We start from the raw sequence: 25259 nt of genomic DNA on the forward strand, positions 1-25259 counted from the left end.
AGGGGAGAACCAGAGGTCATCCCTGGAAACTGTATAAGAAGGGTGTGAGTAGGGGAGTGAGAGGCAGGTTTTTTTCGTGCAGAGTTGTGAGTGATTGGAATGCCTTGCCTGAGAGCGTGGTGTCTGCAAGTAGTTTGAATGTGTTTAAGACACAGTATGATGAGATGTGTGTGTAAGATAAAAGGACCTCCTAGATGAGTCTTTGACTCCATGAGGTCTTGTTTAATAATAATAATATTTTCAAATATTTCCTTTGTGCTCCATGTGCAAGAGATAGAGAAGACTTCTCATAGCTATTACACAACAGAATTGTTTAAGCTTGGTTTGGAGAGGTCCAGAAATATGTTCTTCATAGAATTCAATATTTCTCCATTCAATATCTATTTTCCATAGAAAATCCCGATAAATTAATGCTCCTTTTTAACTAATGTGTTGCATGATCATTTAGTTTTCTTCATATCATTAGGCCCCAGTACTGGAGACTGGTCTTTTCTGTTAATTCTACTAAGTCAAATTAACTTTACAAGATGCCCATAGTAATGAGCTCTTTTTTGGTCCTCTATTTCACATCCAACATAATGAAAGTATGAAATCCTAACCACATGTTACTGCTTATGAATTTACATTCACCGTAAATGAATCACACAGACACACATGTAACAAAAGCATTGCATCTTATTCTTGCTTTATAACTCCCATAAGTTTTAAATTAAATGCAGCATAATAAAAAAATTAAACAAATGATACTTCCAAAGACAGATCAATAGTAACAAACTCTCCAAGGGAGTGCGATGCTATATTCCGCTATGTAATAGAGGAACGCTGTAAAACACTTGCCTCTATTCATTTTCTAGCCACATCAGCAATAAGTTGCAATATCTCACACATCTGTAAACTGCTAATCGGTATGTCTCTATCATATCTCTGTGGTCTATTCCACAAGCCAGTCACCCACCCCTGGATATTTTTAAGTTTTCCTAGTTCTTGGGAACTCAGGTGACCATATTTGCACACAGTATTCCAGATGTGATCTTGTCTTGTAAAGACAATATCACATTTTTTTTTTTTTTTTTTTTTTTTTTTTTAAATCCAGGGCATCTGTTAGGACACTAAATCCTTAAGTGCTATGTGTCTATCTGGTTTGTAATTTTGTGTTCTGAGTATATTAGTTGGAATATCAGCAAGTTAAATAAATTATTTTCCTCTGGTTGTTTACACCATACAGCAATGTTATGAATAACAACAAACCTAAGCACTGTACAGTTGAACAATGTCATGGTCATCTAGAGACATTTGACCACAACAATATCAAGACTGAAATGTTAGTTATGGGTTGAGGGAATGTATATTGCAGTTTAGTGAATAGGCAGAGAGGGGAAAAAAAAGGTGATATGACAGAGATGTTTAAGTTAGTGAAGGGGAAGAATGAGAGACCAGCATCCTCAGAGAGGTGTAAAGGTATGGTGAAGAGAGGATACGAGGATTAAGTTTTTTACATGTAGAGTAGTAGGTGAGATGCATTGCCAGAATAAATACTGTGAACATAAATAAGGTTCAATATGACATATACTGATAATTAATTGGACCTTTCATGATGAGTCTGTTGATTTCATGGAGGTTGCTGTAATGATAAAATAGTACTAATAATTTTGGAATTAAATTACTGGCAGTTTAATTCATCTGATTTTTTAATTAAATTGTGCAATTAAAGAAAAAATGTTTATACCAAGTTATAAAAACATTGAAAGGACTGAAATAAGATTCAGAAGTGTCACACAAAGTTCAAATGAGACATTCAGAATTAATTTATTTTTGCAATTTTGATGCTTGTGTTTAATGATCAGAAATGCTAAGGATAACTAATCCCTTCCCATAATTAGCAATTTTATTCATTTTTAATAAATAATTGATCATATGATAAAAAAATTTAATCCATGCAAAAAAAACACATTCTCATATATAATGGAATGAATTCAGAATTATGGTACATCTTCCATAAAAAATATGGTAAACATCATGAAAATAAATACATATGGAAAGGATTAAGTGTCATTGATTATTCACAAGTGCTTCACATTATAAAAATCAGGAGTGGGAAAAATACATTAATTGAACTTACTAATGTTTTGCTGCTTTTCTACCCGGCATCTTCAGTGCACAAATTATAACTGTAACAAGCACACAGCACTGAATTAAACAATTGTGGAAAACAATCCCCCTCCAACTAACTTGTACATAGAACATATTGAAAATCAAGCACTCAACACAACCACACTTAAACCAGTGGTTTGGCTGCACTATGTTGATGTGTTTTGGCTATTTGGCATCATGGTTCAAACACATTGTATGCATTTTTAACGAATCTTAACAGTCAACATCCTAAAATAAACTTCACCATAGAAAAAGAAAGTAACAAATGTACAAAAAGGAAATGTATCTTTGTAACAGTTTTTGAGCCAATGGTTACAACCCCTATAAAATAGATACTGCATACAATCCCATCCCTCCTGCAACCAACAAAAGATCACAGCAAAACTATTCCCATCCCATATATTATATTATATTAAGGGTACATCAGAAAAAATAGCCAAATTTCTTTACAAATATGATCTCCATGCAACTCTCAAACCTCTCATTCGGTTAGCTACCTTCATCTTCTTGTACATCCTGGAGTGTACAAAGTTCCTTGTGTCTGCAGATTGGTAGATCTATTAACATCTGCCTTGAAGAACACAAAAATTACATTCACAGTCATCCATTTGGTAATTTGAGATTGGAAAACCATGCTCTGGATACTCCTTCACATAAAATTAGATGGAAGAAGAAATCGGTATAACATAGGCGCCATTATAGATCTGAGAGACTATTTTTAAGCATCAGCTATGAAGCGCTCTCCCAAGGTCAACAAGTATGGTTGCATTAGCCAGACTTCTCCAAATTAACTTTATGGTTATCTATTCTGTAGCAGGCATCATGTAATGGCATTAGTTCTGTTTCAATTACAATTTTAATTGTTTACCACAGTTATAATTTGTGCTCTGAAGATACTGGATAGAAAATCAGCAGAATATTAGTAAGTTCAATAAATGTAGTTTTTCCTCTCTGTGTTGTTTATACCATGAAGTGCTATTACGAAGGAGGTTAAAATTTACGTCAGATCAGGTGAACTTGAAATAATTCATGTATAGTATCAAAACCATACTATACACAGGTGTGTACTAAATGATGACTTCAGCCCTTGAATAAAAGAAAAATAATAATGCAACCCACTGTGAATTTCTTACAAGGTACATGTATATTAATGAAGTTTTCTCTGCCTTTTGTTAGCTAGGTGCTTTAATGGCTCATTCAGAAATTTACCAATCATATGACAGGATTTATCCATAAGTCCTTCATGATACAAACAACACCAGAATAAAAAAACGATAATTCATTTACTGAACTTACTACTAATATTCTGCTGGTTTTCTAACTAATGTTAATCCCTTTTCAGCAATGCATATTTCTGAATATCTTGTACTTCCAAGATCTAGGAGACCAGGTAATAAGAAGGTTAAAATGAAGTCATAAATGTGGTCTTAGAAAGATGGTCTCTCAGATCTTTTGGCAAATTAATGCAGCCATACTTGTCAAGGTTAGAGGAGTGCTTCATAGCCGATGCCGATTCTAAAATCAGTCTTTGAGATCTATAACAATTTCTATGCAACATTTTCTTCTTCTATTTAATCCTGATTTACCAGTCCTGACTTACCATACAGATGATCTTGGATGTAGTTTCTTCAAGGCAGATGTAAACAGTTACCAGTCTGTCTAAAGTAGGTAGGCCAACATGCAGGCCCAAGGAACTTTATTATTATTATATTTGACACCTACAGGGACTCATAGAGGGAGGGTACCTGCTCTATAACTCTGTCTCCACCATTCAATCACCAATTGACTGCAACTACACCATCTACCACCAACCACCACTGGTATTTCCACAGACAATCACAAACATCCATGCCCATGGCAGGATTCGAACCTGCAGCATTTTGGCTGGATAGAGGATACGCTATCCACTCGGCCAACAAGGCTAGCATAATGCAGCTATGTGTTAAACTTTATGCACTCCAAGATGTGCATGGGGATGAATCTGATCCTTAGGAGAATTGAAGAGACTATATGGGGATGAATCTGATCCTTAGGAGAATTGAAGGTGCATTTAAACACAACATCCAGACATAGCTACCTGAATGTGTGGTTTAAAAGTAGCATGAAGATTACATTTGCAGAGAATTTTCTGTGATTTGGATTTGGTTGCAAGAGGGATGGTGGCAACATGTAGTATGTTGTCTATGTATAGGGATTGTAGCCATTACTTAAATGTTACGAAGGTACCCAAGTTCAGTTTCAAGGGTTTTGTCTTTGAACCAATAGTCCTAGCTCTGTGTTAAGTGTTTTGAGTATATCATACTATTAGAGTGTGGTGATGCAACTGATGATATAAATACCTTTCCATATGTATGGGTTTTCTGTAAACACAAAAGGATAAGGAATATTTGGTTGTACTGTCGCTAATGGGCTTAGAAAGGGAGATAATTATTACTTTTTTCCTATCATGAATTGTTTTGGATGTTGTGTTTAAATGCACTAAATATGCATCTGATGTGATGAGGCCAAATAGCAAACACATCTACATACACATATTAGCAGTTTGGCTATGTCATGTTGAGTGCTTGATATTCAAAAATTCCACATAGAAATTTGCGACATGAGAAGCTTAGGATCTTTCTCGAACATAACCAAGTTAGCCAGTTTTGGGCATGGACTGCAGGGTTTTTCTTCCTAATTTATCTGGGGTTTTTCCTCCCACAAGCAAGCAAACCAGCCTTGAGAACATAGCACCTCTACAGACATAGGATACACCAAGAGGCATAGGGCCAACCACCTTATCCTCGCATAACGGTTGCAATTATAAGGAATAGAAACCCTTGACACTGTAAAGGTAAAAGTGAAAGATTAAGAAAGAAATATGCTAGTGGGGGGATTACAGTCCAATCTAGTGGTTTATATATGTTTTGCTTTCCATAAAAAATAACCTGAATAATCCAAAACTATCAGAGGGAAAATGGGTTTCATAAGGTGAAGGACTTCTGTCAAAGGTACCTTAGTAAACAATGAAGTAATGTCTGAATCTTTCTAGATAAGGTTTGTTATTAAAGTTTTAAAGTGAGCAGGGGGAGGGGAGTGATTTTGCTATTTGTTGGGGCTGTTTATGATCTCAATTACTGGAAAAAGTTGGGAAGGAATATTAAGTTTGGGATCTACATATCACAGGTGTCTGTATGGTATGGTTTTAGCTTTTTAGAAATTTCTTTGGGCCAAAATGTAATTTTTTTAAAGTAATTTATATTTTTTTTTCCTTTTAAGATTTGATGGGATCCCAGTCTAAATCTGATTCATAATTAAGAGTTGCTTTACAACTATTCATTATAGATCAAACAGTTGCAGCTTTTGGTTATCTCACTCCTAGTAAAAATCTGACATTTAAATTATTTCATCATCATCATCAAATTCCTGCCATGTATCCTCAAGGGGTGTACAGGATATGACAGTACTACATGAAAAAATTACATCATTACTAACTTCCTATCTACAATTTTCCTCCAAATCAGTCTGTTACTTGTCAAGACTCCAACATTATCAGATCTTATATTTCTATCATCTAAGGCACTTTGTACTGTATCAATCCACCTATATCTTGGTCTGGGTTGTTTTCCTGCCAACCTGGCAGAGAACACTTGTTTTGCTAATCTTTCCTCTCCCTTTCTATTTAAGTGACCATACCACCTGAGATTAGCTCTGCTAACTCATTCCTGAATGCTGACAATGTCAAGTTCTTTCCTAATATCCTCATTTTTAATATGATATTGCCATTGATGCCATCTGTTCATGCCTCTAATCTTTCTCAGGACTCTCATATCTGCGGTCTCTAGTCTTTGGTCAAGTGTTTTACTTCTGACCCAGCTCTCAGATCCATAAGTTAAAACTGGTTTGAACACTGTCTTGTATACAGCTAATTTAGTGTTCCGACTAATTTCTTTCTTATTCCATATGAATTTATTCAATTGACTTCCTACTACACCAGCTTTATTGATTCTGTTGTCTATTTCTATATTTAATTTACCATCTTCAGTAAAAATCGTGCCTAAGTAGCTGAAATGTTTTACTTGTTCCACAGGTTCTCCATTCACAACACAGTTGACATTTTCAATGATTCTGCCTATTTTCATTGTCTTTGTCTTTTTATTGCTGACCTTCATACCATATCTATTACAACAGCTATTCAATTTAGTCAGAGAATCTTGCAGACTTGTAGCGGATTTATTTAGAAGTATAACATCATCCGCATAAAGCAAAGAGCTGACATTAACATCTCCAAATTTGATATAAGGTTTAATACCACATTCCTTCATAATGTGATCCATATAGATAATGAATAACAGAGGAGATAATGTACATCCTTGTCTCACACCAGATTTAACATTAAACCATCTTCCTGTACTTCCTTCAATTCTAACCGCTGACTTACAACTCAAATAAAGACTACGTATTGCTTGATATAATGCCCCATTGACACCATATAACTGCAGCATATTGAATAGCTTCTCTCTTGGCACCTTGTTATATGCCTTTTCCAAATCGACAAAACTTAAATACAGATCTTTGTTATATTCCCATGCTTTCTCGACTATTTGTCGTAAAGTGAAGATCTGATCCCAACAGCCTCTATTTGACCTGAATCCAGCTTGTTCTTCACCAAGCTTTTCTTCCACAATTCTTCTCAACCGTTTCTCAAGTATACTTGCATAGATCTTGCCAGGAACACTCAGTAGGGAAATACCTCTGTAATTCTCACATTCAGTTTTATTTCCCTTTTTATATATGGGTACTATGAGAGCTCTACTCCAATCATCGGGAATTCATCCCTCTGTCCAGGCTTTCTGAACTATGCAGTGCAGCCACTGTAAGACTTTTATACCACCATACTTCAGCATCTCTGGTCGAATATCATCTACTCCTGCTGCCTTTCCACATTTCAAGCCTTTGATGGCTTTTTCTACTTCAAGTAAGGATATGTATTCCTGACTGCATGCCTGGTCAGTGTTTTTTTATCACTGTGCTGTCATCACTGCTTGTTTCATTTAGCAGTTTTTCAAAGTAATTACTCCATACTTCAAAGATATCTTTTTCTCCTGTTTTCATGTCACCTTTATCATCTCTAACTCCTTTTACAGCACTCTTTCCTCCATTCCTAAGCTTCTTCAACAACCTCCAGAATATTTTGCCACCTTCTTGATATTTATTTTCTATATTCTTGCCAAAGTCCTCCCATGACTTTTGTTTAGCTAGTTTTACACACTGTTTAGCTTTCTTACATTTGTCTCTGTATTCTGTAAGAGTAAAAGCTGACTTATTTGCCAGGAACATTTGATATGCTTTCTTCTTTTCCTTCACTGCCTCTTTAACTTCCTGTGTCCACCAGGGAGTTCTGATATTTTTTTATCCTTGCACACAACCTCACCACATGCCTCTCTGGCAGAATCAATCAATGTTTTCTTCAGAGTTTGCCACTGAATCTCCAAGGTTTGATTCCTGTTCTCAAACTCTCGTTTTCTTTTCAATAATCTTTCTGTATTTTAGTCTACAGTTCACATCTGAGAGCTGCTCAACTTTTATTCGCTTTAAAACTTTCTTACATGTTATTCTTTTCAATATGAAATTTAATTATATCCTGCTCAAGACTAAATAGTGATCACTTCCAATTTCAAATCCTCTGTACACTCTGGTGTCCTGCACCAGGGAGAAAACATCACTCTCAACAATAACATAGTCAATGAGACTTTTCTTATTCCTAGCCTCTTCTCTCCATGTGAATTTGTGCACATTTTTATGTTGGAACATGGTGTTAGTAATAACCAGTCCATGTCCTGAGCAGAAATCCAACAGATATTTGCCATTATTATTAGCTTTGCTCTTTTCTCCAAATTTTCCCAAAATATTTTTGTATGTCTCACAATCATTTCCTACTCTATTTAGATCCCCAACAAGGACCAACTTTTCTAAATTATTTTCTTGTAATTAATATAGGAATGCTCTAAAACATGATTTTTTAAGCCCGAAATATTTAAAAAAATTGGTTTTAAAAGAATTACCAAGTGTTACCACAGTCCAAAGAAAACATGCAATCAGGTTGCCATTATCTGAGTGAAAGGAAAAGCCAATAATACATACCCAGTCTCCCAACATATATACAACTATTAATAAAAGGTAGTTATTCTTTATAAACTAACCAAATACAGTAAAACCCCAAAGTTACGTGATAGGTGGGACCAACAAAAAGCACGTAAGTCGAATTTGTGTAACTCAGGGTATAATTTTGCATGTAATTTATATTTATATATACAAAATATTAGTTAATTTGGACCAAAGGTTTACAAAAACACCTATATTTTTTAAGAAATACTGTATAATCATAATTGTAGTTTTTCATACATAAAAAAAAAAACGAAAGTTATTTCGATGTCTATGGTTTCATAAAATCTAATAGATTCACCTGACGGCATGATGTCTTTTTCTTGTCACACAAAATTCTTCATAGCAAGCCAATGATTTTTTTATTCCTTGCCTTGTGGCTACAATTCGTTCCTAATTAGAATCTATGTCCTCCAAAATCTGTAAACCTTTCCTAATTAAGCTGAGACCTTCTGTTAATTTTGCAATTGTCATGTGCTTTTCTAGTAGAACTGGATCTGAGGTTTCTGTCTCTTCAGTAGTGCTTTGCTCACGCATCTCTATGAGCTCATCGATTGGGCATTTTTCACAGCAGCGAGAATTCTTTATCTTTTATGATTGTTCTTACTGTAGATCGAACTTTGCTAGCTCACAAATTTTCATTCCGCCTTCAAAATTCTTAATAATGTTGAGTTTTGTTTCCAAAGTCAATGTTTTTCTTTTCTTGCTAGCTGTAGAAGAATCAGACTTACTTCTTTTGAATGACATTATTATTTTTTATGTGATAAAATTTTTATCAAGAACATAACATTAAACAATCGCAAGGTTTGTAGACTATAAAAATCGTGTATGAATGGAGACTGCGCGAAACACGTTAGTGCTTGTTCACATCATGTGTGACACTGGCAAATGCGGCCGGCACGGAAAAGATACGACTAGTGGTGAAGCAGGACAGGAATATGTACATATAAGAAATCATGTAAGTCGGGATATTACTGTATCATACATACTATGAGAAAGAAGTCACAGAGTGCTAAATCAGGTGAATATGGCGAGTGATTCAACACACAAACTTGGTTTTTGCTCAAAAACTGTCTCACAATGTTTGAACGATGAGATGGTGCATTATCATGCAAAAGTGACCAGCTACCTGCATCCCGATATTCATGCCGTACACGACAAATTCTCACTATCAATTTTTAAAACTTAGAGATAAAACTCACCACTGACCGTTTGGCCAGGCGGAATGAATTCTTTGTGGATAAAGACCTGGAATCGTAGAAACTAATCAGCATTGCCTTTACTTTTGACTTCTCCAAGCGACTTTTTTTCGAATGCCCCTCTTCTGGTGGTCTCCACTCAGCACTTTGTTTCGGGCTCATACTCAAAACACCACGTTTCATCACCAGTAACGATCATTTCAAGGAAGTTTGAGTCCTTACGAGCAGTTTTAATGAGGTCCTTGCAGTGTTCAATTCGATACATTTTTTGTCGTCAGTCAACTTGTGGGGGAACAAATCACGAATTCAATTTACAAAGGCCCAAACTCTTAGTTAAAATGTGCATAGTTGATTTTGGAATCCCCAATTCATCTTCAGTCAATCTCACGGATGATTTCGGGTTTTCTTTGATGAAATCATGCACTTTTTGGATGTTAACTTTGCTCAGTCCAGTTTTTGGACGGCCAAGCTTTTCGTCGTCCTCAAGCGTCTCATGACCACAGGAGATAAGCAATCATCACCATATGCTTTTTAAAGCATTTGATGCATTTCAGTAAAACTTTTACCAAGTTTAACACAAAAGTCAATCGCAGCTCTGTTTGAAACTCGTTTTCCGACTGTTCGTCAAAACACACCATCACTCTTGGCACTATAACTCGGCTTCTAACGAAACAAATGTAATAAACAGTTGACATAATACTAATGAAAGTTGCCACTTTCAACAAAAAGATGCAACAGGTGGCGCCACTAGTTTCTATTTTCGAAAAGTTCTGTTTCCTCTTTGGACAGAGGGTGTAATGCATTAATTGCATTATAATTCCATATATGTTAAGAGATAACTCTGTATGTGTTAATTTTATGCATAAAATAATGACTCTGTATTAATGAAGAAATAACATTAGAGATGTTATTTCTGTGTTGTAATAAGTTATATTCAATATCAGTTTGTATGTTTTCTAAGAGGGAAAAAAAAGGAAAACTGAAATTTATTTCTGGGAGGAAAGTCTCTGCCACTGTATGAAACTGGCTAACTAGGTGTAGTTGAAATTAGTACATATGTTTCTTACTGGGATTCAAGCCTATGTTTCAAACCAAACAAGCTTATGCTTTTCTACTGAAAATGCACTACAGGACATTATAAGTTCCAGTGTAGAAAAAAATGTAACAGTCTTGTAGAATATCTCATGATCACCATATTCAGATATACATGTTTTACTAATTACCATGTTTCAAAATTCAACTATTTTAAATTATAAGATATAATTCAATGCATTCATTTTTTTCTGTTTTGTAACCTTGTGCTTAGCAATAGTGAAATGGCATTCACTATCATTTGCCCATAGAACCAGTTTACCTAGATCAGCTTGCATGGATTCCCATAATGGAAATGTCCTTATCACTCTTTCAAATTGACAAATAATTGTATATTGCTATCAGTGACAACCTCAATATCATTAACATACAAATGAAACAACTATGGCCCAAGTACAAAACCCTGTAGTACTCCACTGATTGCCCTCCTCCTTAGAATCAGCACTTCCATATATTAACCTCTGAATACCTGTCAGCAAGCCATCCTATCAGTTCACAAGTGTTTCACATGCCTATCCCTTTGAATTTGTATCATAATCTCCAGTCCAGAATCTTGTCAAAATTCAAAGGTATTATAGTATATCCATTTCCCTTATCCAGCTCTGCAGTCACAAAATATGAACAAACTGCTAACTTACTTTGTGTCCATATTAGACTGTCAGTGCTGTTGTAGCAAGTCCCTTCCATCACATACTCTTAAGATAATTATCCTCAGTAACGCTATGCATTTCTCCCTTGTCTTGCATGCTTTCTCCTTGCTCCAAGTCTATATCTGCATAGTTTAAATAACCCATAATGAGAGTTCAATTTATATTCATAAGGTTTATCTGTCTGTGCACTTTGCAGTCCTCAGGCAGCATCCAACTACATATTTTATACTGTTAACCTTTGTACATCAAACAGCCTCAAACCTAATTGCCTGTACTGTTCATACTTCTACCAAACTATGCGGATCTCTACTCTAGTTGGATTTAATGCTTCTGCAACCATTAGCAATACATCCCCATCTTTTTTATTTTCTACCTGAATACACTATAACCATCATATGCTATTCCTTTAAGGACCAGGCTCATCCCTTTGATGAGCCTAGTCTCACTGACGTCTATAATAAGCTTTGGTCCCATTATCATTTACAAATGCTAAAAATTCATATAATTTATTCTTTATGCCTTTTGAAGAACATGCATAACCAATACTAAACTAATATACAAGACGATTTCTAAATTATTGGCGGGGTTTCATTTCTGTGTCTTATCATTTTCAAACCAAAAACAATTAAATAAAACCTTACAGAATATGAAAGTGTAATAACTATGAATAATGATGTATCATGTTCATTTTCCAAGTTTTGTCTAAATATAGATAGACAGAATTGTCATTGCCTGTAAACTTACCAAAAATTCTTTGTATGTATTAATTTCGTTACGAAACTGTTTAATGGTGTCCCAATGTTAGCACATTTCCATATATGGTAATATTGACTGCTGCATGTGCATGCTATACAGAGTCTGTGGCATATATAAGTTCTCACATCTTGAAGAAGAGCGTCTTAGGGTTCTCAGACCTCTCATCCATGGGTCCATGGCCATGTGAAAGTCAACTGCCGGTCATCAGAAAGAGAAGCATCTCAGGTTTTTAGCCAGTCTCAAGGTTGTAGCTATTCCTTTCCTGAATCCATCACCATGTGAAGCTTCACTGTCTGTCGCTGGAGTGTCACATGTCAGGAAGCCTGTACATGTTGTTAAGGAGAGCCAAATGCAGATAGCACTCGTCGAATGGCTGATGCCACCATGATGCTGGTTAACAGACTGAAGGTCAAAGATATTATCGATGACAGAATAAAAGAAAAGTTGGGAAATCGGGAACAGACATAGTCTGAAGAAACAAAGATCGTATAGACAAAGGAATCAAGTAAGAACTACAGCAAATGAATGAACTATATGATATGTAATTTGTCTTAAGCACAAGAGAGATTTGTAAGTACTTCCGGACAAATCACATACTGTGCTTTAGCTCGCAATCAATTGTATTAGTATAAATATTATCATATGTAAATGAATAAGTACCTATTCTAAGAGTAAGCTTAATTTTGTAAGTAGAAAACATAAGTTACTGTTAATCGAACTTGTGCTTGAAAAGTTTGTTGATTAATGTGCAAGAATTACTCATAAGAATATCTGAAGCAATACTTAGATTATAAGACAGAATGGTAGTAGTAGTAGATCTAAGATAGAATTACTTAATTATCTAAGACTTGAAATTTCATCATCATCAAATTCCTGCCATGTACCCTCAAGAGGTGTACAGGATATGATAGTACTACATGAAAAATTTACATCATTACTAACTTCCTATCTACAATTTTCCTCCAAATCAGTCCGTTACTTGTCAAGACTCCAACATTACCAGATCTTATATTTCTATCGTCTAAGGCACTTTGTACCGTATCAATCCACCTATATCTTGGTCTTCCTCTGGGTCGTTTTCCTGCCAACCTGGCAGAGAACACTTGTTTTGCTAATCTTTCCTCGCCCATTCTGTTTAAGTGACCATACCACCTGAGATTAGCTCTGCTAACGCATTCCTGGATGCTGACAATGCCAAGTTCTTTCCTAATATTCTCGTTTTTAATATGATATTGCCATTGATGCCATCTGTTCACACCACTAATCTTTCTCAGGACTCTCATATCTGCAGTCTCTAGTGTTTGGTCAAGTGTTTTACTTCTGAACCAGCTCTCAGATCCATAAGTTAAAACTGGTTTGAACACTGTCTTGTATACAGCTAATTTAGTGTTCCGACTAATATATCTCTTATTATATATGAATTTATTCAATTGAACTTCCTACCATACCAGCTTTGTTGATTCTGTTGTCAATTTCCATATTTAATTTACCATCTTCTAAATCTTGCTTTAGAACAAGTAAATGTTTTACTTGTTCCACAGGTTCTCCATTCACAACACAGTTGGCATTTTCAATGATTCTGCCTATTTTCATTGTCTTTGTCTTTTTAATGCTGACCTTCATACCATATTTATTACAACAGTTATTCAATTTAGTCAGGGAATCTTGCAAACTTGTAGCAGATTTATTTAGAAGTATAACATCATCCGCATAAAGCAAAGGGCTGACATTAACATCTCCAATTCTGATATCATGTTTAATACCACTTTCCTTCATAATGTGATCCATGTAGATAATGAATAACAGAGGGGATAATGTACATCCTTGTCTCACACCAGATTTAACATTAAACCATCTTCCTGTACTTCCTTCAATTCTAACTGCTGACTTACAACTCAAATAAAGACTAAGTATTGCTTAATATAGTGCCCCATTGACACCATATAACTGTAGCATATTGAATAGCTTGGCACCCTGTCATATGCCTTTTCCAAATCAACAAAACTTAAATACAGATCTTTGTTATATTCCCATGCTTACTCAACTATTTGTCGTAAAGTGAAGATCTGATCCCAACAGCCTCTATTTGACCTGAATTCAGCTTGTTCTTAACCAAGCTTTTCTTCCACAATTCTTCTCAACCATTTCTCAAGTATACTTGCATAAATCTTACCAGGAACACTCAATAGGGATATACCTCTGTAATTTGCACATTCAGTTTTATTTCCCTTTTTATATATAGATACTATGAGAGCTCTACTCTAATCATTGGGAATTCGTCCCTCTGTCCAGGCATTCTGAATTATGCAATGCCTGTAAGACTTTTATACTACCATACTTCAGCATTTCTGGTCGAATATCATCTACTCCTCCTGCCTTTCCACATTTCAGGCTTTTGATGGCTTTTTCTACTTCAAGTATGGATATGTATTCCTGACTGCATGCCTGGTCAGTGTTTTTTATCACTGTGTTGTCATCACTGCTTGTTTCATTTAGCAGTTTTTCAAAGTAATTACTCCATACTTCAAAGATATCTTTTTCTCCCATTTTCATGTCATGTTTATCATCTCTAACTCCTTTTACAGCACTCTTTCCTCCATTTCTAGCTTCAACAACCTTCAGAATATCTTACCACCTTCTTGATATTTATTTTCTATGTTCTTGCCAAAGTCCTCCCATGACTTGTTTAGCTAGTTTTACACACTGTTTAGCTTTCTTACATTTGTCTCTGTATTCTCTAAGAGCACAAGCTGAGTTATTTGCCAGGAACTTTTGATACGCTTTCTTCTTTTCCTTCACTGCCTCTTTAATCTCCTGTGTCCACCATGGAGTTCTAATTTTTCTATCCTTGCAGACAACTTCACCACATGACTCTCTAGCAGGGTTTTCTTCAAGGTTTGCCACTGAATTTCCAAGGTTTGGTTCCTGTTCTCAAACTCTTTCATTTTTCCTTCAATAATCTTTGTGTATTTTAGTCTACAGTTCACATCTGAGAGCTCCTCAACTTTTATTCGCTTTAAAACTTTCTTACATGTCATTCTTTTCAATATGATATTCGATTTTATCCTGCTAAAGACTAAATAGTGATCACTTCCAACTTCAAATCCTCTGTACACTCTGGTGTCCTGCACCAGGGAGAAAACATCACTATCAAAAATAACATAGTCAATGAGACTTTTCTTATTACTTGCCTCTTCTCTCCATGTGAATTTGTGCACATTTTTATGTTGGAACATGGTGTTAGTAATAACCAGTCCATGTCCTGAGCAGAAATCCAACAGGTATTTGCCATTATTATTAGCTCTGCTCTTTTCTCCAAATTTTCCCAAAACATTTTTGTATGTCTGACAATCACTTCCTACTCTATTTAGATCCCCAACAAGGACCAACTTTTCCTTTTTCATCATGTCAGTTGCTTTTTCTAAAGCCTCAAAAAATTCCTCCACTTCTACCTTCTGTGGGACCATAGGCACAAATAAGTCTCATTGTCCAGTTCCCCATTCTCATATTTGCCCACATTACTCTACTTGAGACTGACTGCCATTCAAGAAGATTAGCCTCATATTTTGTGTTGAATACTATAGCTACTCCTTCTTTTCCTTCATTGTCATTGCCTGAATATAACATTTTGTATTTATTGCTCAGAAAGATCTCACCAGTTTTTGTCTTTTTTGTTTCAGTCACCCTTATTATGTCGATCTGGTACTTATCTAATTCCTCCGCTAGCTCCATTTCTTTGCCATTCAGGCTTCTTATGTTGATAGTACCGATCTTTAACTCTGGTGATGTTGAGTTGGGTGTTCCAGTAGGTGACTTTTCTCTGTTCATCCTGGTTCCCTGGTGAAAACAACAGGGGACCTTGTTTAACTGCGCGACACCCAGCCGGCATGAAATTGTCATGTTTTACCATCATTTTGTATTTTGGCTTGACCAATAGAAATACAATTTGGTCAGCTAAATCCCAAATTGCCAGCCCATCCTCGTTCGTTCAGTATCCAGGTAGATACCCAACAGGGTGCACCATGAGAAGGTGAGGATTGGACATTAGGTCAGAAGCCCTGGTCAGTTCTCCACATTCCTTTAAAAACTATGTGGAGGTCTCCTCTCAGTTATACAGCTTTGACCCTTAAGCACCCTCTTGAAACTTTGACTTGAAATTTTGTTGTGTCAATGTTTATATGTAAATTGAACAGTGTATATATAATTCTAGGTTTAAATAAATTGATTTGTGAACTATACACCGAGACTGGGCTGTGAATGCACTGATTCGGAAAAAAAGTACGAATCTGCGTATATCTGAACTAATAAGGGGAAAGTATTTATATTATGCTATTAATATTTATATTAAGTATTTATATTTATATTAGTTAAAGTTATATGTTTAACTCATGACTGATATAAAGTAAAGGTCAGAGTTAATGGAGAAATAATATCTTTTTCTTTATATTTTTTACAAGCTCGCACTCAATAAGCAGTTTAACTGGTGCAGTCGTAAATCAAATAAATTTGTTAATCTATAGAGCGTGAGCAACAGTAAGAAAGCCAGAGCATAAAATCAAGAGTAATTATAACAAAGGCAAAGATAAGATCAGATCAGATAAAGTAGAATATTATAAATGATGCAGTCAATATGATTCAAAATATTAGAATAATACAACAAAAAGGGTAAAAGTGCAAAGATAAAGAAGAATATTACTTCAACACACGCACCTTTCGTGGCACATAAGATGTCTAAGCGATAATCAAGTTCCTTCCAAGTGTTCTTCATCGTTTGCAATGTAATTGTTTCTATTGCAGCAACAATTCTGGTCTTCAGTTCATCAAGGGAGGTCTAGGGATCTGGTAATCAATGTCCCCACAGGAAGAAATCATGTGGTGTAATATCCAGTGAGCCAGGAGGCCATGGAATCAGTCTGCCACTCCTAACCCAGTGCCCAGTAAAATGCATGTCAAGAAATTCTCGGACAATAAGAGCCCAATGTGACAGTGCTCCATCTTGCTGGAACAGCATATCTGTCTGATGATCTTCCAAATGGGATCCGCTGTACCATGTCCAGATAGTTCACTGCTGTCACTGTTTTTCCCACAAAGGGCCCATAAACTTCCAAACATGACAAAGCACACCTTTGGCCCTATCTCTTTCCAACACTCAAATGGTGTGAGGGTTTTTTTCTCATGTCATTCGACTCCCATATTCTGCAGTTATGATTTACCCTCCCTGATATGCAAAATGGTGCTTCATCACTAAATATCATCTCCAAAGGTAATTTTCATCAACTTCGACTTTTGACAAAATGTCTTGGGCAAACTGGTGAAGTCTGCATAATCTGCAGTTTGTAGGCACAGAGTTGAAGGTGGTTATAAATAATCCTCTAAACAGTTGTTTGTGTATACCTAACTGCTTTGACAAAATGCTTGGTCTTTCCCTTTATTTTTTGGTTCTGAACACTACCAGTCTATTGAAATTGCTTTAACTAACATCAGATATCATCTGAAGGCAGATGCTTTCCACGCTGAGTTCTGTAATGATGCTGCGTTATGATAAGACTGTTTCGAAAAACAAAAGCATATATATGCAAGTCAATTCCGCTTAAATGGGACATGGGACTAATCCATTTTGGCCCAATTAAGCAAACTAATAATAAATTCTAAAATAAAATATGTAATATGCAGGTAAATGAATAAGTAGGTAAAAAAAATAATTAGGTACCTATTTTAATGGTTTATTAAACCAAAATACAGAAAATATTTGTACTATAAATTGTGCAGAAAAAATAATGCATACATGATAACTTTTACAATTTCAAATTTTAATTCTGCAAAAATGCATCAAATGTAGTCTGTCTTTTGCTTTTGAAATTTTGCAGTGCTACAAAATCAGCACAGATATTCAGTGCGGATGTAGGGCTTCCTTCATTACCTTCCTGCATAAAATAAAGCTATAACCCGACTATAAATTTTTTTGGCCTCACGATTAGTTACAAGCACAGGTGGGCCATCATCCTCATCATCGCATTCTTCGTCAAATTTTTGACGTTTGGATTTAATGACTTCAACAATTGCATCTTCAAAGTTTTCATTTTCATCGTAACATGGTAAATTGTCATCTATTGTTGAAAATTCTTCATTATTCATGATAGGAGCTTGCAGTATTCTTCATTTTCATCACTACTCAAAATTTCAAGAACCTCCAAAGGTTTTAAACCACAAACAGCAAAGCAGTTTTGTATTGTGCTGCTTTTTATAGCTTGCCAACTATCAGAGACAAACTGTATCGCTTGCAAAATGGAAATTTTTGCACTGATCTCTCTGGCTGTTGAACTTGTTAATAGGTTTTCATCAATGGATTGCAGTATGTAATTAACCAATTTTCCTCGATACGTCTTTAAATTTTTTATTATCCCCATGTCCCATTGGTTGCACCAAGGATGTTGTATTAGGAAGAAGAAATTCCAGCCTTATTTTTTAGATTATCTAAATGAGGGCGTGTAGCACAATTATCGAGAAGCAACAAAATTTTCCTCTGCTTATGTTGTAATTCTACGTCCCAACTCGTAAGCCAATTCTGAAAAATTTCAGAAGTCATCCACGCATTACTATTGGCATGGTTCTCTCTAGTAAACTCTCTATTCTTAACCCCTTAAAGCATCGCGGCTTAGCATTTTTTCCTATGATTAGTAGTTTTTGTTTGTCCATACCCAACATATTTGCATAGCATAACACAGTAATGCGGTCCATTGCCCTTTTATACCCTGACAGTGCAATGTGCTTATAACACAGGGAGCAGTCTGGCATAGCACGATAATAGAGGCTGGTTTCATCAGCATTGTACATATCATCTGAACAGAAATTCTCTAAAAAAGTAAGGATTTTAGTATTTTTCCATTGTTCAGCGCTTACATTGTTGGCACTGCCCTTTTTGCCATGTGCTTTTTTTAATTTGATATTGTGTCTCGCTTTCCATCGAGACAACCAATCAGCAGTTGCTTTAAAATCGTTGTGGTCCAGCTTTTTAGCGATCTCCTCTGACTTCATCTTCAACACTGGGCCGCTGATATTCATGCCTCGCCTGCTAACTATAGAAAACCATTGATCTAATGCTTCGACTTCTGGATCCTTTCCATCATGCTTTCTTTTGGATGTGCCTGGAATTTCTTTCTGTAATGTCCACTCCTCACGCAGTTGATTTTCTTGTTGTAGGAGACGCGCTATGGTAGATTTTGGTACACCAGTTACATCAGCACGTCTACGATGGCTTAATGGCTGGCTTTTAATTTTATCCAGCAAAGCAATTTTACTTGAAAGTGTAAAATCATTTCTTAGCATCTTGGCAAAGATTTAAAAATTTGAAATAAAATTGACAAATAAATTGATATCTACCCTTACTATATACAGTATATAGTAAGGGTAGATTCTTAAGCAGATGCATACTTGCCAGACACACAACGAAAGATAACTGATTCGCATCACGCTAGTGTTGCCAAATATTAGTGTATGTAGTGTTGCCATATTTTCGAAAAATCCATAAAATATATCAAAAATTGCTAAATTCCTTTTCAGCTACTAAGCAATTAAGCATTTAAATTATGTATTAATATGTTAGTTTGGTTTCCGTTCTTTGAGATTTGGCCCAAAAAAGCAGCTGCCCCAATTAAATGGAATCAATTGTATATACATGACATTCTCTTGAACAGTTGCCATTTTGAAGTATGACGTATTATCTTTCAGACAACGTGGTGAGTACAGCGTTGCGAAATAATTTTTGAGTTACACTTTCATATTCTATAAGCAGTTTTATTTTGTTGTTTCTGGTTTGAAAATTATAGGTCATGGAAACCCTTACAATAATTTAGAATCACCCTGTATATACATAAATTGCAAGAAGCATGAGCTCTTCAACTAGAAATAATTGTTATTGAATTACACGAAAAAATATATATACGCAATATCTGCTAAGTTTGCATTGAGCACAGACAACTGCCTCTGGTAAAGTGAACAATGTTGGATCAGAGTTAAAATTAATTTTAATCCTAAACGTTATTAGTCCAACCAAAAAAAATTATAACAGAAGAATATATAAAATGTGAAGTAGCTGTAAATGCTACATCACTTATAACTAAAGATGCAAGTTTTGTCATTTTATTCAGCAGTGCTTGCGATCTGTTGATAGGCTAGCTTCCATTTGTAAAGTGTATATCATGTATCTTAATGTAAAGTAAAATGCAATAAGGCATCTGAACAAACGTTCATATTTAAATGAAGTTAAATGGCTCCTAAAGACACTAGATGACTAGATATTGTTTGGGATAATAATAATGATTAACTTTTGTTATAAACTATTTATTTTGAAGTAAAAAATACATACTGTATTTCAGTTTGAAGAAAATTTTAAATATGAAGTGACTTAACTTTGTTTTCATATACAATTTTGATACTTATATAAATTAAATTTTGCAGAATAATATTTATTTTCCTGTTCACTGCATTTATTACAGTATTATTTTAATTCTGATACCACTTAAAGCTTCTTCCATCTCAACTAAATAACTTAAATATTTCTCAAACTTTTAAAAACTTTATTTATAATCAACTTGCTAAGCAAGTTAGCATAAATTCCCCTCTATTTGCTTAGAGAAGATTTCAAATATTTACAGAATTTTATAGCAGTATTTCACTGCCTATACAAAAATCTTTGTGGTGTAGCAATTTAATGTACATGATGCTACTCATAAACTTCTGAACAAAGTTGGTAAAACTTTATTTATATTAAGCAGCTTAGTACCATGCAATATCCTTCCTCCCACAAATGCCAGAGATACTGCTATAAAAACTATTCCAATTCTATTTGTCCACTTAACACTGTCATTTTTGGGTACTTTCTGTACAATGAGATCTGCAGGAGTATACTCTACATTATCATGGACCTATTAAAAAAATAAATAAAAATTACATAAGATCTTATAAACCAGTATATGGTACCTGTAGAACATCCATGCTAAAATTAATACAAATAACCACAGTGAAAATAAAAGCTAGTTCAAAACTAAATACATTCAACCTGTATGCCATCAACACTGTCAAGGAACAAGAAAATAAACACAAGTAATCAAATATGATATGCAAACAATGGTACCATCTAGATGCTGTGTATGTATGCTAGGGATTAAAACAATACACCATTAGGTGTATGAAATTATGTTGTATTAATTCAAAACAAAATAAGGATGTAGCAACTCTTTCAAACAATTTCCTAGATTCTGGGTATAGGAAGTCCACTCTTATAATTGAGCACCAGGAAAGTAAAATGCAATAAGGCATCTGAACAAACATTCATATTTAAATGAACTCTTTAGTGAATTAATTAACCAATGGATCTTATTGCTGTGCAACTCCACATTGTGCAAGGCAATATTTATGCAGTTTGATAAAGTCCCATGTAATGTTGATGTTTTTTCATCCTCTTCTCTGCCAAGTCTGGTTATCCAGCCAAATGAAACAAACAGTATACTTAGATTCCAAGAAGTGGCATTAGTGTATCTTTGATGGAAGGTAACAGTAGTTGGCTGATGTTATTAACAATAGATATGAATGTGGATAGTGGAACACAAGCCAAACGTTAAGTTAAGGGGATAATAAATCCCTCATTATTTTAAAGCCGGATACGAAACTCTGAGATCAAAATCTAAGAGTTTCATGCCGAAGAATTATCGGCGAGTCCCAAGCGTAAGTCATCACCTGGGTGCTTGGGACTCGCCGATAGTTCTTCGGCATGAAACTCTTAGATAGATTTCGATCTCCAAGTTTCGTATCCGGCTTTAAAATAATGAGGGATTTATTATCCCCTTAACTTAATTTACGCTTCTGGAAAAATAGCCTCTTGGCTCTTTATCGTGGTTCAGAAACGTTATTAACATATGAAACAAACTCTTCATACATCAGAGCAGGAAGAGGTGGTATATTTCATAACTCTTTTCATAAATTTTCATGAAGTTTGAAAACATCACGAATGGCTTTAGTCTGGATATTTCTCATCTTTATCATCAAAATTCCTGGTATATACTTTCAAGGATACTATAAGGTACTACATAATAAATTACTACTAATTTCAGTTCAAATTATTCTATTATTTGTCAGGACTCCAATATTGTAGATTTTATATGTATTTCATTCTTCAAAGACACTCTAATTGCATTAATTCACCTAGACCATCTTTCTCTAGGTCTTTTTATTGCAACCATAGCATCAAACACCTGTTTTACTAACCTATCTTCTCCCATTTGGTTTAAGTGACCATACCACCTGAGTTTAGCTCTGCTCACACACTCATGAATGCTAACAATGCCAAGTTCCTTCCAAATACCTTTATTTTTAATATAATTCTGCCATTGATGCCACTTCTCATACCTAGCCTAGTCTTTGATCAAATGTTTTATTTCTAACCAAAGTCTGAGATCCATAGGTTAAAATTGATTTGAATGTCTTACACAGAGCTATTGTTTTGACTAATTTCTCTCTTATACCATATAAATTTATTCAAATTACTACCATATAGTTTTGCTTATTCTGTTGTCCATTCCCACATTTAATTTGCCATCTTCACAAAAAAATTGTGCCTAAATGGCTGAACTATTTGACTTATTCCATAGGTTCTTCAACTTGTTACTGTCTTCTTGTTCATTGAAAGTATAGTTGAGCTTTTCTGTATTAACACACACACACACACACACACACACACATTGTCAGTTTGCTAAATTTGTTATAGCACTTAATTCAATTCAGTAGAGAATGCTGCACAACTGTACCAAATTTAAGAATATAACATCCCTGCATGAAATAAAGAACCACAATTCACACCTCCAATCTCAATATCAGGTTTAATGCCATTTTCATCCTAATGTGATCCACATAATAGATGAATAACTTGGAGATTATGTGTATTCTTGTCTTACAATGAATTTTGCAAACCATCTTCCTTACCTTCTTCAGTTCTAACTATTAACTTACAACTTAAATATAGACCACTTGCTGTTCTACCTAACATTCCATTTACTCCACGTAATTGTGGAATTTTGAATAGCCTTTTCTCTTGGAACTTTTTCCTAATACACAAAACTAAAACATAGATCCTTGTTATATTCCTGTGATTTCTCAACTATTTCTCTTAAAGTAAATCCTGATCGGCTCTATTTCACCTGCACCCAAGATTGTTCTTCCTAGTTTCTTTTCTGCAATTTTCTTAGTGTACTCTTTACTATGCCTGCATAAATCTTACTGGGAACAATCAATAGGAAAATTCCTCTTTCAAATTCAGTTTGATTTCTATTCTCACAGATAGGCACTATAAGAGTTCTACTCCAAATCATTCAAAATTTGATCAACTGACCACACCTTCTAAATTATGTGGTGCAGCCATTGTAAAACATTTCTACCTCCATATCTGGTCAAATAACACCTACTCCAGTCTTTCTGCACTTCAGGTTTCTGAGAGATTTTTTCTACATAAAGTATTCAAATGTTTCTGCTTATTGGCTTGAAAATTGTCTGGAATTCAAATTTTTTAAAACATTTCAGATGCATTTAGAAATGCCTTTTATGTATGGAATATAAATTCTTTTGATATGAGAAGCCATTAGCAAGAGAATAATTATCCAAGATAATGTTGTAATATTGGAGACAGTATTCAATGATTATCATGTTGCCTTTAATACACTATAATTCTAGTCTGAGAGCATCCACAGATCAGATGACATGCCCTGTAGGCAAGAGTTTGATCATTTCTAATTTTTGTGATGGACAATGCATCTTCCAGTGAATATTGGCTTCTTATAAACAGAAAAACAGAGTCAATCAACTTTCCTCTTTATACGTGAAAACTCAAGAAAGAAAGAAAGGACAACATTATTATTTTATTTTACTTATCTTTTAATTCTAAGGAAAAGGTTGTTAATTTTAACTACAAATCTAATGCTTCATTGGAATATAGCCAAACAGAGCAAACACATCACCAACATAACAAAACCAAGTAGAAGACAAGGAGCGATAGTAGTGAAGAGCTGTTCTTGCAAGTGTCTAATGAAAAATTATTTCATAATTGGATGACAGTGGTTACAAGGAAAAGCTCATGGTGTAACCATCCACCTACTTCAAAAGGTATCTTGCAAAGAAAAGTATTCACTGTGCATAGCAAAGTCAAATAAATTAAGGACATCAACTGGAAAGTCCTTAGAAAGCAGATGAATAGTCATGCCTAATGAAACATTAGTGAAGAGCAAAACAACATAAAAGCTCACAATATCAGAGCTCTGAAGGTAAAGGTCCATCACTTTAGAAACAATCTACAGTTTCTTAATGTAGCAAGGTGATTTTCCAATCAATTAAGTTAAATAAAAAATTTGGACAATTTATAAGTAGGACAACTGATACAACTGACCACTGGCTGCTAAAAAAACCCTTATGTATTTCTGACAGTCCACGTAATCTAGGCATTCTGGTATGAAAAAACGTTTTCATGGCATCAATATCCAATGAATTGGCTAGCAAGTGATTCATTTGTTTCCGATTTAGCGGTTTTTAGGTAGAACATTCTTATAAAATGCTGATCTCATTATATTCAGATAAATCCATCACACAATTTCCCTTGTCCACTTTACAGATAATAATATTATTATTTTTTGTTTTAAATGAGTGTTGAGCTTTTGTTTCTGACTTAAAGGTGGTGATGATATTCAGCCTGTATCTTCCCCACTGCTGGGTGAAGGCCTCTCCCATTGAGGGAGGATTGGGTCTCCTTCTTCCATGGTGATCCACTCTATATTGAAAGAGAGTGTGTATATATATTCAAAAAACTTTAATGACTGTTACTGAGAGATAAAAAGATGACATGGTATATTTAAAAAGATACTACAAGATTAACAAGTTTCGTTGAATAGATCAACATCTTTAGGTATCACAATCAAAGAAATATATAAATAATTACAGAGACTTAAAATTGTAATAACAGAACAAGTACAAAAAGACAGTAGCAGGTTTGAAAACAAAATGCGAGCTTGAGTTCCAAACAAACGTATACTACGTGCTGTCGCGAGTGCGCCAATACTGAACAGAGGCAACATGTGCGTCAGAGAGATTGAAACTTAGGCTATTGTTGATATGAGAAGAATCTAGAGAAATTTCTCTAGATTCGACAATCTTTCCTTTGAGTTCATCATAGCACACATGGATGTTAGAAGTTTGAGTCCAGTTCACAATGTGTTGGAGGCCTTCGTCT

At 34.9% G+C, this 25259-nt stretch overlaps 1 protein-coding gene across 1 annotated transcript in view; it reads right to left on the bottom strand.

The window, feature by feature from the left end:
* Window positions 1-20545: 20545 nt before the first annotated feature.
* Window positions 20546-25259, bottom strand: part of LOC150109261 (ankyrin repeat, SAM and basic leucine zipper domain-containing protein 1-like) — a 162119-nt gene continuing 157405 nt past the window's right edge. Inside the window, exon 12 of the mRNA XM_090406814.1 lies at window positions 20546-20916. Within this exon, the coding sequence (XP_090262940.1) occupies window positions 20719-20916 (198 nt within the window). The 3' untranslated portion in view covers window positions 20546-20718. The remainder of the gene's footprint in view (window positions 20917-25259) is intronic.

Source organism: Typopeltis vanoorti, chromosome 2 (genome assembly GCF_054136105.1).
Source record: "Typopeltis vanoorti isolate ZY-2024b chromosome 2, IOZ_Tvanoo_1.0, whole genome shotgun sequence".
Classification (NCBI taxonomy): domain Eukaryota; kingdom Metazoa; phylum Arthropoda; class Arachnida; order Uropygi; family Thelyphonidae; genus Typopeltis; species Typopeltis vanoorti.